Source organism: Castanea sativa, chromosome 5 (assembly GCF_040712315.1).
Source record: "Castanea sativa cultivar Marrone di Chiusa Pesio chromosome 5, ASM4071231v1".
Classification (NCBI taxonomy): Eukaryota; Viridiplantae; Streptophyta; class Magnoliopsida; order Fagales; family Fagaceae; genus Castanea; species Castanea sativa.
Window position 1 is genome coordinate 53,765,708 of NC_134017.1, and position 16,102 is coordinate 53,781,809.

Sequence of the window (16,102 nt, forward strand, 5' to 3'; positions counted from 1 at the left end):
ATTAAAGTATCTTATTTATGAGTGGGTTTAGAGATCCTGCAGCATAGAATTTAAGATGCTATCTAAATATAAAACTATGAATTTTTTACCTATTTTTTTTCCAATAAAATCTATTTTCACAAACAATTAATGAGCAACACAAACCAAACTGAAATTCCCCGCACAAATTAATGTGTAATATTAGAACCACAACTTTTGCCACAACTTGCTCATGTAGAGTGGTGGAGTTGTCAACCCACAACTTTTACTCCGATATTCACTACTTGACACATGAGCAAATTGTGGCAAAAGTTGTAATCTAAGCATTTTTTCAAAACAAGATCCACGTTAAAAATTCATCAACATGACATCATAGCAGTGGAAAATAAAACAGGCAGATTGCATTTTTTGACCGCAACGCCATTAACCAAAACATCGGCCCAACGACTCTTATCAATTGTGGCCAAGTCGAACCGACCCACAACGCTCATCTCAACCTCTTTCACCCCGTCGACCTCAACAAGACAAGAAGGCCACTAACAAATCCAATTACAAGCTAACCACACCACCACTACCCAATATCCAATCGATCACAAAACCACCACCATAACCTCTTCAATTACAAAAACCATTAGTCAATCACCGCAATCGACCAAGTTTGAGAATCCGAATCAACCAAGTTTGAGAATCCAATCACCCATCAACCGCCAAGGAATTGAAGAAGAAATCAAGAAAAGCGGGCGTGGTTTGGTTCGCATTAAGATCGGTTAAAGAAGCTAGAAAGAACAAATAAGCTAGTTTGCCGTATCATTTTAGGCCTGTTTAGATACCGCTTATTTTGCTGAAACTAAAAACTTATTGCTGAAAGTACTGTAAATAAAGATAAAAATTAGTTGAAATAGTACAGTGAGACTCATAAATAGTACCAAAAAGTGCAATAGAATCCATGAATAGTAGTAAAATTAAGCTAAATAGTAAAATAATTTTAATTTTTCATCTCTATCCAAACGGAGGCTTTGTCGGCCATGGCAAACTGGCAATTTGATTTAAGAAATAGTAACATCATTTTTCCCGGAACCAGAAAACATTATTTTGGTGTTTTTCAAATTAAATCGTTCTCAGAATATTTTGGGAACTTTTTTTATTTTTAGAAAATCTAAGTGCATGTTTGATACATTAACTAAATCACAAGTTTTTAAACATTACATGTATTGACGCACTTTTTCACCCGCACATATTTCCAAAAAGAACTGAATACTGTTGTATAAAAACCGTATCAAACCACTGCTGTATAAAAACCGTATCAAACCCCGCACATATTTCCAAAAAGAACTGAATACTGTTTTATAAAAACCGTATCAAACCGGCCATAAGAACTCTCAATGACTCAACAAACATCAACCCCAGAAACAGAGACCAGAGCCTTGGTCAAAAACATCATACACCTTTGTGTACCATCTTTGCAGTATAACATGACGCTCTTTTCCCACCACTAATCAAATCTCATTCGTAATATAACCATTAAAAACATAGAAGTGAAAAACGAGAATATAATGAACCACATCCAGATAAACGAGGGGTTTCAACTCTCCTGAAAGAAAAAATTACTATCATATGTCATAGCAAAATTATAACGAAAACAAAACAGGGATTTTGGAAACCACATAGATAAACTCAACTCTTTTGTTTTGCTAATATTCTTAAATAAAACAATACCCAAAAGAAACATTCACTGATAAGGTCTCTGACAAAATGATTCAAAAATAGACTCCGGTCTAACAATCCTGAGCTCATTCCTCAACCGACCAAGTTACATAAACAAGTTGGGCCTCGATGCCTTGTAAGTGGTCTTCAGCTTCCTAGATGGTGGCCTGATCTTCTTGTACACCAAGGGGAACTTAATTTTGGAATTGTGGAATTGCTTTGAGCTCTCCCTCTTGCAAAGCTTCGCTGGGATAGTGGCAGTCTTGATAATTTGGATGCAAGGAAACCTGACCCTGTGGCGAGAAGCCATCTCAATGTACATCTGCTCCACAGCCCCATTTAGAGTGGTGTCACGGTATTCCTTGTACATATTGTGGTAACCAGTTCGACTCTGATAACGCAACCAGATACCATAGTTCTTGATCTTGGTTGGGTTCTTCTCAAAGATCTGCATAATCCCAATGATATATACACATCAACTACATTGTCTGTCAACTAAAATCATCTATGCTTTTTCCCCACAGATGTACAACAAGCAATGCTAAAATTAGAGCAATTAAATAGGCTAAGTTACAACATCTATAAACATAGAACATCGCCAATGCTAAAGTACAAATCAAAATTTGTTAATGTTACACCAATTTTAGGCATGTGCAGCATGCTATGTAAGGTATTCAAATTATCCACTCCTGATTCAACAAATCCATTTTATACTAAGTATCATCCAACTCTAAATTAATGGTTGCAGTAATTACAACAAAGTGATTAATCACAAGCTGGTGACAAATACAGAGAGGACTACAATTAACATACGACAATCAGATATCTCTCTCCAACCCATCTAGCAAACAAATAAGACTCAAGCAAGAGAACAGACATGGTGACTAACACACACCAGCAACAAAGCCCAAAATATTCTGTCAGTTAAACTGATTATAGAAATTTTGGAGAAACATTGGACAATGAAAACCTACAGAGTTGGCTTAAAATCATTTGAAAGGGGTTTTACACCAACAAATTGATAAGATCATTGAATTAATAACGACTGATCTTGAACTAATGTTGCTTTCCTTTCAAATTAAATTAACCCTCAATGTCCACACAGCATTAATTTATTGGGAAACGAACTGCTCATAGAACTGTTACAATTAAGTTGCTCAATAGAAGATAGGCCTCAATCCCAATACTGCCTCATAATATAAATTTACAAATACACATGTTGACACAGAAAACCTCAAACCTCAAACAATTCCACAGTGCATTTTCAGCATGAATAAGAACTGAATCAAATTTTCAATATGCTCAACAACCTCACAACAATCAACCACGAAGAAACGGTATCAAAAGCACACACAACCACAGTTCCTTAATAAATTCAAGACAAAGGGAACTCAAACTACAATTAACCACAATATCATTAAAGAAACCATTTTAGAAAGAAAAAAAAAATACATTGACAAATCAAAAAAGTGAAATAAGACGATATACCTCATTAATAGCAAGCATTTGCCCATTGCTCTTCTTGACCTTCTTCAACTTCCTCAGAAAATACCTAATCCAAACAAACATTTAACCAAAATTTAATCCCAAAAAAAAAAACACAAACCCAGATATCAAATCCAAAAACTTTAACAAAAACTCAAACAGATCTCCACCGAATCACTCACCAGAACTTGGACTTGGCACGAACCTCGTTCGTGGCCCAGAGCTTCATGCGGTAAATCTTAGGGTGCTCATCGGATTCAGTGGGCAAAGCACGCCCAACAACTTGGTACTGGTGAAACTGTAACACCAAAGTCAGACAAAAACACCATTATCAACAGCCTCGAAACCTTAAAAATCCCAAACTCTATCCCCCATTTTTTATTTGTTCCAGAGAAAATGAAATTTCAAGATTCTAGTTCATGTGTTATTTGGTTTCAACGAAATGAAAAAGGGGGGGGAGGGGGGCTCAAAAATTTAACAAAAGGGGTTCTCAATTTTCTTTCCTATATATTTCTCAGGAAACAAACAAGTAAATTAGCATGTAAACAACAAGCAATATTTGAAGAGAGAGAGAGAGAGTAATATACACACAACAATAGAGGAATTGACATGGATTAGAGAGCTGAGATGCGTAGGCTTACCCTGAAAGTAACCATTTCCGATAACCAGCTGAGATCTCTGAAGCGTCTCTCTCTCTCTCTCGCTCTCGCTGTGTATGAAGAAGAAGCGGGGAGGTAGGGTTTTCTTTTGGTTATATATGAGATGGGACTGAGAGACGAAAACCCTAATTCTTAGAGAGTTTTGAGTCACTGCCGCATAAGGAAAATTTAGTGACAGCCAATAGAATATGTAAACGTGTCTGACTTAGGCCCTTTTTTTTTCTTTTTCTTTGGGCTGGTTTGAGGACCAGGCCCGGTTGTTTAGCCCAGAAAAAAATGAAAATTATAAAAATAAAAATAAATAAATAAAGTTCAGAATTACAAAAACTTTTCTGATTTTCTCATCTCTTATCTTGAAATCGACTAGCAATTTAGAATAACGAGAATTACAATAAAAGTTCAGACTAATTATTGTAGGGGGCTATATCAGTGGTTCAGCCCAAGTTAAATGGGTAAGTACTATACCATGGCCTAGTACAATTAATTTGTAGTGATAGTTTGTCAGGCCGACCTTTCAAGTTTTGTTAGTTTCGTTAAACATTTTGAAAAGAAGTCCAATACTTAAGTGATGAGATTTAAGCACTTAAGCATTGGACTTCATACTTTATACTTTTTTCCTTATTTTTTCTATATCCCCTTTTATGGAGGAATCATTTTTCCTTGTATAGCTAGCTAGACTACATCTCAACCCTCCATTTGGACAATTACTAATCTTCACTTGAATGTTTGTCTCATTAGTGACAGTGCCACTTGTAGCTCAGGGTGTTCCTAGGAACACCCTGAGCTGAATTTTTTTTATATATAATAATTAAAAAATTTATATTTGCTCTTGTATTAAGAACACCCTCAAATAAAAATAAAATAATTATTTGTTCTATTTTCAAGAGAAAAAAACAAAGCCCAAAAAAAATTGAACTAAAATTTGAAAAAAAAAATTTAACAGAGTTAAGCCCACGACAAGCTCAATAGATTAAAAAAGTAGCAAATTCATGGATTCTCAACAAAAAAAAAACCAATACAGAGCAAATCACTAAATCAGATCCAAAACTTTGGTCATTATCGTCCCCTGCAGCCTCCAGTCGATGACCAGCGATCAGATTTCTCCAAATCAGTGCATAGTGGCACTAAGGGTCCGTTTGGATAAGACTTATTGCCGAAAACTGAAAACTGAAAACATTGTAGCAAAATAATTTTTAAATGTGTAAATAATGCTGCGAGACCTATTTTTAATAAAAAATTGCTAAAAAAGTACGTGAACAATGCCCTGCACGCACTGCACATTTGTCCCCCCACAGCAGCAAAAGAAAAAAAAAAAAAAAAAAAAAAGAAGCAAAACGCAAAAAGCTAAACGCGGAAAAAATAATCTGGATCCAAACCCTCTCTAAGGGTCTGTTTAGATAGAATTTATTGCTGAAAATTAAAAACTGAAAACACTGTAGCAAAATAATTTTAAAATGTGTGAATAGTATCGTGGGACTCATTTTTAATGAAAAAGTGACTGAAAAGTGAAATTTGTGGATCCGTAAACAGTGCACGAATGCACTGTTCACGGAAGACTTGGTCAACAACTGCGGCTGGGAAGGGAAAAAAAAAAAAAAAGGGAGCCCAGACGCTAGACGTGGACGTGGACGCACTATCCAAACACATTCTAAGACTCTTTCTCCCTTTCTCCTTACTTGGACGGTTGTGTTTTCTTTTCTTTTCCTGAGATTTCTTTGGGTTGATGAAGTCTTTCTTTGTTTGGTAAAGGCGTTTATAGCTTAGTAAATAACGTCAGTCAAGTCTATCTTCTTGCCCACTGTATTATACCACTATACCAATCTCTGTTTTGGCCACATAATTTGTTTATAGCTAGTGTACCAGTCAAATCTCTTTCTTTTCACTTCAAAAAAATCTCTTTCTTTTAATTTAATTTATTATATTTAGTTTTTAACTTAGTTGATATACGTGTATTACAGAACCACTGTACCACTACTGCCACAGTAGGCTGTAGCTTTAAGAGCTTTAGGCTTCATCAAGTCTCTTTTTTAATGATTTAATAATATTTTATATTAGATTTAAATTTGAAAACAGTGGTTTTCTATTTAGGTACTTTTTTTGAATTATCTATTTATTTTTTTTATTTAGTTATTTCAGTAATGATCTTCGTAAATTAACTAATTTTTATAATAAGTAAATCAACTATGATATTGTTATTCCAAAAAAAAAAAAAACTACTATAATATTGCTATATACTTATATATTTGTTTATTTATTATGTTTGCTTAAAATTTAATATTTCTTATTTATTTTATGAAAACTACAATATGAAAAATACTTTTTTTTACTAATTTAATATATTTATTTATATTAAATTAATTATGACATCATCGCGGTTCGATCTCGGTTCAACCTCGGTCCCACCTTAAAAACCTTGAACCTCTCTCTTTTCTGGTTCTATGAACCGTCCGGTATCAAAACAATGGTTGGTGTTGGTGTAAGGTGTTGGTGAGATTATTAATTGTCTTTTAGTGTTAGTGTTGGTATCTTATCCAATACATTATAAAAGACAAACAAATTAAATTATGTTAGGCTAAATAACAATTAATAATTTTATAATTAATGAAACAACAATATAACAAATTATAGTTTATAAAAGACAAACAAAATAATGAAACAACTAAATAGCAATACATTTGGGAAAAATTCCTAGAGCCGTCACTGGAAAAAATTATGCTTCTAAAGGAACACCTTGAGAAAAATTCCTGGAGCTGCCACTGTGTCCCATCGAGGCCTTATAAGAGGTGGTAGAGTGTGCTGCAAGTTGTGAGAGCACTGTTCAGAGGTCATTCTGCCATTACTACGACCAGCTAAGTTGGACCAATGCATTGAATACAGAGGTGAATGGTACTTTACTTGGAAACTTCCCCATTTCTTTTCTTGTACCTCTCCCCACCTCCTTGGCTCCCGGCATTGTGGACTTGATGATCATTCTCTAGTTTCCTGAAGAGTACTTGTCCCTCGGGTTCCTCAAGTGTACCGCTCTCCTCAGTTTTTCAAATGATCTTATTCAAATTTATCCGGACTTGTCTTATTTTATAGTTCTGCCTCTGCGATCCCTCATTCCCCACAAATATATATTTTTTTCCGAAGAATATTCAAAGAAAACTCTTTTCTAAAATCCTCAATATGCTAGTTTTCTATCCTCTTATAAGGGGAAATTACATTTTGTTTTATTATAAAATTCCACTACGTTTATAATGCATCTCCAAATTATCAATTTGTCCAATTGACACCTTAATTTGAAAAAATTGTATCAATGCACTTCTTACATTTTAAATTGGATGTTAAATGAGACAAAAATATGGTGTAATGATTAAATATCCTCATTGGTTGCAATGAAAAACCACAATTTTAATCTTATTTAATACTCAATTCAGACGGCAGGGGTATATTAATACAAATCTCTTTAACTTGTGTCAATTGAGCAAATTAACAGTTTGGGTACATTAAAAATGAAGTGAAAGTTTAATCTTTTTTTAATAAAAAAAATCAAATCCATAAAAACTATCAGCAATACAATAAAAACCTTTAAATTATTAATAATAAAACTCTCTTAGTTTTAAATTTTTCTTTCAAAAAAAAATTTTAATTTCAAAATATTTAAAAAGCTGATCCCTTGGTTCAATATTTGAGTTTCCAAACCAATTTTTGTAATTTTCAACAATTCATTACATTGTCCAATTCAAACAGGCACCATATCATTAGAGATCAAGCGCAGGTTTCTCATAAAAAATAATAATAATAAAAGTCAAGCACCGGTATAATAGCAATTGTCAACACGTTCAAATTAGGAAATGTTTTTCCCAACAAAAAATAAAATAAAATTATTAAGGGTAAAGTTGTTATATTTGTCTCTATCAGACCCCAGAAAATGAGAATTTTGTGCAAACTACATTTTTTTTTTTTGTCAAATTGCATGTTAGTTATTTAATTCTTAGGAATCTAAGATTGAAATTATTTTAAATTCATGGTAAATTTAATCCTGAAAAAATAGATTAGGTCCTAAGAAATTAATGAGAAATCCTTAAAACTTAATGTCAGTTTAATGAGAAGAAAGAAACCAACACAGATGACCATAATGGTAGGGGAGACCTAGTGCTCATTTGGTAAAGCTTTTTTCGAATAGTAGATAAATTATAGTATTAAAAAAAAAATTCACTTTTTTCTAGGTACAACTTTTTTAAATAACCACATGTTCAAAATGTTGAAAAATAAATTGTACCAAACAAACGTGTGATTTTTTTTCTAGAAATTGACACCATGTTTGGGAGCTAATAAAAGAAAAGAATGGATCAAAATAAAAATTATGTATATTTTTCTAATTCGTTTGGGAGTAAAAAAAATTAATGTAATTGAAAGAAATATATAAGTTTAATATTATACATTTCATATATATTGTTTTCTTTCATAATATGGTTAATATTAATATTTCACCTCTATTTTATAAAAGGAATGATTGTTTCCTTCATTTTTGGGAGTGTTGCTTAGGCTAAAGGGAATGAAACGAGCATCCTCTCTTAAACATTTCATTCCATCGCGTTAAAATTTAACGGAATAGATAGAATATTATTTAAAACTTCAATTATGTCTTCCCAAAAAACTTTAGGAAGAGGTACACATATGTAATCATTAGTTCATTACTCATGTTTAGCAATGCAAGTAAAAGTCTTAACATTGTTGTCTTCCAAAAATCATGGCTTTGACAGTTTAATTCCTCTATTAGGCATTGAATTGATGCAAGGCCTTTTTTGTGCATCCTAGTATTATCATTTGAAACAGAGGGCCTTAGAGGAATTGTCACTTCCAAGGGGATTTTTGTTTAACATTGATAGTTAGATTAAAGGAATTTGAATCTTAGATGTCTCTATTGGAAACACTAGAAGTTATCAACCAATTAAGTTACAAAGCTCTTAACGTTATCAGTAACATTTATTAACATGAAAACAAACTAAATGGGTTAATGTTAGTATAAATTGGTCAAATTCATGTTAATATGCCCAATCTGCAATCAATCTGAATTGATTGCAATAATTATTTTGTGTCTATGTGTATCAACTTGTTTTGACACAATTTGTTTAACTTATATAGTTAAATGACATTTTATTCACTATGAATTTAAATTTCAAATGAAGAAAAAAGTAATTGATAAAATACTAATGTACAAATTATGAGATAAAGTTTGTATAAAATTTATTTATTTATAATTGTTCTAACCACACTTGTTAAAACTGGGATCCTACTTAAGATCAATGGAAGGGTATTTAAGATCGACTCAAAGTTTGTAAGATTTTATAAACAAATAAAATAAAGAATAAAAATTTAACAATATGATATTAGATTATTATATATTTCTAAATTTTGGACTAGTATTCTAAAAATACTTGGTCTAAACTTAGTTTTGTAATGGGTATATACTATTCAAACAATCTACCCTAAAAGACGAAAGAAACCAGTATCTTAGTTGATTATATTTGTTTTGCCAGATCGAACTTTTACCGAAGTCCTTTTACAGGTAGTTGTAGCAAAATTAAATAACTTAATTAATAATTGGCCCCTTTCTAAACATTTTGTGGTTACGATTGTAATGAATTTAGATATTTAAGAAGTATCTACATTTTAAAAAAATCTTTCAATTTTTATACATGTTGACGTAAATTTAAAAAATATATAAAAATAATAATAATTTTATAGATCAATAAAATTGCAAAAATTATAAAGTTAAGATTTTAAGATTTTACTTAACTTCTAAATCATTTAAAGCTTTTTAAAAAAATAAAAAAATAAAAAAATAATAAAATAAATTTTATGACCATGGTTCTAAGTTGTGTGCTTATAAAATATAAAAGCAAGTTGATATTAAAATTATACATAAAAGGGTCAAGAAGATTTGGACTCCTTAATTAATAGAGTTATCCAAAATTCAAATCCCCGAAAAAAATGAGTTAGTGGATCAAATCAGATATCCGATTAACATGAAATTGAGTCGGGCATAATAAACAAAGAAAACACGTAATACGTGAATATTTTAAAATAACAATTCAATATTTATTGAATGTTATAACATTAAAAAGGAGTTACACTATATACACCATATTATAAGTTGATATCACGAGCCCGTTTTGACTGGGCAGATCTAGATGGCAAATCAATGACATACACGGAACAAGCACTTGAGTACATGAAACTCAGTGCGACAGTTTAGGAGATGCACATAGCCAATAGAATTTATATATTAACGAAATCAGAATAACATTTAAGTCGAGTTTTAAAAATATACAGCAATTCCTTTCATTGCCATGATATCTTCAATATTTGGCAATCTAATAGGAATTTGCTACCAATTCAGAAGAATGGCAACAATACATATGCACAAATACAGGTTAGAACAGCCTCCAAGGAAAATTATAATAACCGACCAATTTGTTCTTTGGATACAGGCATATATACATAAGATTTTGCAATTGATCCTATAATCTCACCAGCCATGACCATGAGCTCTCCTTGTTACACCAAGCACAACAGCAATCACACACAGTGTGGACTGCACGTGTAAAAATAAAAATTGCATGAGTACAGGCAAAGCATATATCATCATTTCTCAGCCAGAAAAAGAAGCGGATCAAATATATAAATTTTTACAAAGAAGCGAAAGGAAGGCCAATTGTCAAAATTAGAAATTCCTAACACAAATCAGTGAAGAAACCAAGAGTAAAATCAGCTCTAGTATTTAATAAATAACATGACTATATTAACTTGTACTGTTGTACAGACTGCTTGCACGTTCTGTATTCCAAATTCACAGAGGGGGTTAGTTGGGATACGCATGGCACTAGAACTCAATGAACATGTCAGCTGGTAACCAAAATGTAGTAATTTTGTACACGTAGCATTTATAAGCAGCATTATGCCAGCAACTAGCAACTAGCAACATATATCATTAGCAAGATTGTACCTCACATCTAAATGCACCAAACTATGTATTTAGACGTTTAGCAAATGTATTTATAGATTATCATGTCAAAATGAAATGCACATCACCATCTGATTTTTTTTATAAGCAATGAGTTTTATTCACGATGAAATGGACTTTATGTTAACAATAATGAACACAAAATATCTTGAAAAGATTACTATAAATCAGACAGATCATGCACCTTGTAAAACCAGAAGTTTTTAAAGTAATGCAACATACTTTGGAAGCCTCAAGACCATAGGCCATATGTCATAAATCATACCTTGAAAGGCACCTATCCTCGTAATCTTAAAACCGGACCTATACCAGTTTGGCCTAAATTCACAAACCACTCAAATTGGTCCAAGAACCTGAACTGGTTTTGACAAACCTTCACATCATTTTTTTTTTTTAACTGATAAAATCTGTGACTTATCAACCCCCACCCCCCACCAAAAGAAAAGGGCTTACATGCATGGATTCTATTATTAAAGTGGACCAAGTAATAAACTCCACATTGAACTAAGAATGTTTTTTTATAATAATCAACTAAAGAATGTTAGGCCAACACAAAAGCTAGTCTATACATTTAATGTTTCAAATTTGGGGTGTGGTATTTTTAGATGAGGAAGTATAACATCCTCTTTCAATTTTTCCAATGTGAGACTTTCAATACAAGTCTCTCTCATAAAACAACAAGTCCCACATTGAATAATAAAATGACTTTAAAATTGTCTTTACTTATAAATGAGCCACTCTACCCCTTTGTCTTTCATTCCTGAGGTGCAAAAGTCTCACATTGAAAATTTACATTGACAATAAGTCTTTATAAATATCTCTTCTAAGTTAAAAATGAAGAAGTATTTCAGAAAAAAGAGAAAATAATTTCTTTATAAGTGAGTTTTGGTTCCAAGGGGAAGGAAAGATTCGAACTAGTGGCCTCCACTTTATGAGGCATGGTTCTCAACCAATTGTGCTACCCCTTAGGGTAAAATAAAAAATAAATGTATAAATAAAATGTGAAGATTTTTGCACATTCCCAGAATTTGAAATTATCTTTATATTCCTTCATATAATTTTAGAAAACTTATAAGTTTTAAGGTAAAATTCATTATATTAAAAACTTATGACTTTATAATTTCTAAAAAAAAAAAATGTATACATGTTTTAAAGAGTAAAAACATAATTGAATATTTTTGGATATTTTTCAGAACTATTATTAGTTTATTTAAAATTTATTATATTTGTGAGGACCCGAGGACCTAAGAACCCGAGGACCCGAAGAAAGAAAGGCCAACATTTAGAATGAAAGATGAGGTCTCTCCGGGTGTGCCCGAAGATGAGGTGGCGTGGACGATAACTACATAAGGGACATGTTGCAAATATCTGGATGTATTAGGCTGATTTGGAAGGTTGCATTAAATGCTTGGCAACAACCATTCTGGCCGCATTAATTAGCAAGCATCACCTCTATCCGTCGCATTAATGTGGACATGACCTGAACAGTGCGGGATGCAAAGTGGAATCTTGTTCCATTGCCGACGGACAAGTGTCACGGGAAAAGGACCGCAGATTGCAAGGTGTAAGGCTACGATGAAAACAGAGAATAGTATAAATAGGAATCAAGAGACTACGAGTAGGGGCTTTTTGTTGTTGAACCCTCTCTACCAAATGTATTGTATGAGGACTCTTAAATGAATAAAGCAGCAGTAACGTTTGGAAGTTGATTTTATGAGTTTTTGGTCCTCACAATATTTATTTGAATTATTAAGTAATTATTAATTAAATTATTTAAGAAGTAACCAGCTCCACCACTAGAGGGACCTAAAAACCGAGAACACTCTTTTTCTATATTAATTCCAGACCCTAAACATTTCTAGCACAGAGAATTCCCTGACTTATGTGCATCATACACCAGCTATAAATATACAAGATCCACTCCTTCTATAATAATGTTGGACATTAAGCTTTTATTCAAAACCCCAACTCTCCAATTCAATAGGCCAACTTGAAAGAGTAGTGATGCTGATGCACTACTTCCTAGCATGCGATTAAATTATGAACCAGATCCAACAACTACCCTGTCTCCTGCCATGCCATGGCACTAATCACAAGTTCAGAAAATGTGTAGATTGCTCATTTCAAGACGATAGGGCCAGTCTCAGAAGATATGTAATGAACTCTAGCAAAATTATTTGCTGAAGTCCACATCAATACGCAGAATCACAAAGAAAGAAAATAATATAAATAGAAAACAGCCCCATGCAAGAGAAAAAAGAGATACTGCACAACAAAGATACTTACAGCTATTGTGCATGCAATATATCCAGGTTTTTCTCTGTAATCAACTCGTACACAGAGCAGAAGAAGAGTTCCAATGTACCAGGGAATGCCACCAAAAAAGAAACCAATTAAAAACCTTGCAAAAAAAAAAAAAAAAAAAAGTGAATCAGTAGAAGTCAAATACAAGTCCCAAAAAAAAAAAAAAAAGAATCATCAAATTACACTATTAAGGCCATGTGTTGGAGATTCTGATCATTTATGATATCTACCACAGATGTCGGACAGTTTTTCCCCCTTCTCACTACCATAATCCTAACTAGTTCCAATTTCTTAGGGTTGCATATATATTCAAATTTTTATTTACTTTTTTGCCTGGCAAGTGAATATGTTTATCCTAGACGATATTATACAGGTAAACTTCATGAATTTTAGATTTGCAATTTGTTATAGAAAATCGTCATTTTATTACTTAAGTGCTTCCCATATGCACCTCTTACCTCATGCCTCAGAAAGTAACAGGCAGCAACTGGCAACTATCTAAGTTGCCATAGCTTAAGACATGCAGTTTAGTATAACTGAGTGTGGGAGAGCTGTTTAACCATAGACAACACTTCATAGAAGTCAAATAAACACAATTGAATAATTTACTGGGCAAGCAATATTGCCTGCCAGTAAAAAAAAGTTCAAGAAGCAACTTGAATTTTCTAAAAAGTGAGTGGGGCAAGAAATCCTCTAAAACTATGATTTTGCTAAGTTGTTTGTGTGCACAATTCATTCACTATATTATGTATTTAATATTCGAATAAGGCATATACTATTAATTATTGTGCTCATGCATCAACCCCCCCTAAAAACATAAATAGAGGAAAATAATGTAATTAAGAATTATCCATAGAAAAGAACTTACAAGAACCAGCCTGTACCGATACCACAGCAAGGAAGACGTGGTTCCCTTACAGGTGTTCCCTCAACAACAGCATAACCTTGAACAACTTTAAACAAAAACATTTTTAAAAAAAAATCATAAGAAAGGAAGATTAAACCGAAACTGTAGATTTTTTCCCTCTTTCTGGCAAACTTAAAAAATATTTTGTATAACATTCATATGTAGTAGCCACTTCAATTTCAATATTGACAAGAACTTCAAGTACATAGCTATAAACATTCAAAAGTTGCGACAGGCATGCATGTTAACGTCCTTGTTAAAACTCAAAATATAGGTATGCAGCAGATAGAAGATAGATAGACAGACAAAGAGGCGTCTAGAGATAAGAATTTCCTCAACAGTGTAGAAAATGGAGACTTACTGATAAAACGCATGGCAAAAAATTATCTATTTGCAAATGTTGCGTCATACTCAGTGGGATAATTAGGGTCTCTTGATGTTAGTAATGCACATGCAACATGCTAGAACGGTGTTAGGATTAAATTACTTTCTAACGTTAATCAATGGCCTAAGAGTCATAGGTATTTCATATTCAGAGGCATCGCTCATAACTTCCAAAAATATAATATGATAGAATTTCACTCTATGGTGTTTGCTCCAAGCCAAGACACCAATTGATTTTTGGTGCGGACAAGGTTCAAACTCAGATCTCTCATTCGAGAGACAAGAGTCTTTACTAGTTGAGCTAATTGGAACCCACAACTATGAAGAATTTATATTAAAACCCTTAAAGGAAACATAATTAATCTCAATCAAGATCCATACATCATAAGATCCTTCGCTTTTAAACGATAATCGAACTTAGATACCATTGCTCCTATTAATATACACAGTTAGATTCCATCTAAATTATTAACTCAACCAAATATATAAACAATAAAATGCAACCTTAAGCTATAACATCAAAATATAAATACCACACTTGAATAGCCCAACCACAACCAATCATAACCAATTGAACACAAAATTGGCACACTCATTTCCCTTTGAATTACTATAATTTGTACTATAACCAATCACAATTCACAAACCAAACAAAACCATTATATTTTTTACGCAAATCAAAATGAATCAAAAATTTGAATTTTTACCTTGAACGGTTTGGTATCCATAAGGATGATGATGATGGTAACCTGGGGGAGGAACTGGCTGCGGGAAACCGACAACCGGCTGAGGCTGTGGCTGTGGCTGAGGGGCAGAAGGGTAGTAGTTGGCGACGCCTTGGAACGTGCCATAGTGGAGCCGGTTCTGCTGGTCGCCGGTCACTCCTCTGCCCTTGACTTCTTCGCTCATTTCTCTTCTTTCTTTTTTTTCGACTAAATCGGATTCGAATTTTCTGAATTTTGGGGGTTAGGGTTTGAGAGGCACAAGTGAACGTGATCGTCGGCCTTTCCGTTTCTTCTCAACTCTACTCCGCTCTGCAGTAACCAAAAGTTTTTGACGCGGTAAAGAATAGGTATTTAATATTTATAGCTTTGAAAGGATTTGACCCAATCCGACTCGTTTTTGTGCTTGGCTGCTTTGTTCGATTTGGTTGCCTTTCGGGTTTTTTATTTTTTATTTTTTAATAGTGATTAGTGAGCAATATAAAAGCCTGTAATGGGTTATAGAAACGCTACAAATACAACACTTTCCTAATAAATTTTAAGCCGTAAGTTGTTATGACGTATTATTGGTAGACAAAAAAGTAATTTCAGTTGTAAGTTCAAATTAGAACTAATAACAACTTATCGTCTATAATTTGCTGTGAAAGTATTATGAAAATGTTGTGGACCTAGCGATTCGTTATGTTTGTTAATCTATACTACTATTAAAGAGGTTTTCCTTGTTTGGACGGGATATTTTTTTATTCCAAAATAATCCTACATCCTATATTTAAGTTGAGGCAAAACTTGTAAAAATATATTTCTAACTCTCTTTTAAAACATTTCCTACAAAATAGGATCACTCTCCCACCAACCCACTTCTTCAAAACAACTATATATTTACTATTTTTTTTTAAAAAAAATAGAAAAACAAGTTAAACAAAAAAATTAAAAATCATCCTCGTGT

General features: G+C 32.8%; 1 protein-coding gene across 2 annotated transcripts; it reads right to left on the reverse strand.

Annotated features, from left to right (window-relative positions):
- Positions 1–1,630: 1,630 nt before the first annotated feature.
- Positions 1,631–15,488, reverse strand: LOC142633719 (large ribosomal subunit protein eL20). 2 transcript variants are annotated; one of them, XM_075807965.1, is made up of 6 exons: positions 15,142–15,488; positions 14,012–14,096; positions 13,126–13,240; positions 3,351–3,466; positions 3,172–3,235; positions 1,631–2,131 (listed from the first exon to the last, which is right to left on the reverse strand). In XM_075807965.1, exons 1-6 carry the CDS (start codon positions 15,341–15,343, stop codon positions 1,790–1,792), a joined length of 924 nt encoding a protein of 307 aa, XP_075664080.1. In that variant the 5' UTR covers positions 15,344–15,488; the 3' UTR covers positions 1,631–1,789. The 2 variants fall into 2 exon arrangements, with proteins under 2 accessions (XP_075664080.1, XP_075664079.1); XM_075807964.1 differs by lacking the exons at positions 13,126–13,240; positions 14,012–14,096; positions 15,142–15,488 and adding an exon at positions 3,810–3,986.
- Positions 15,489–16,102: the final 614 nt, after the last annotated feature.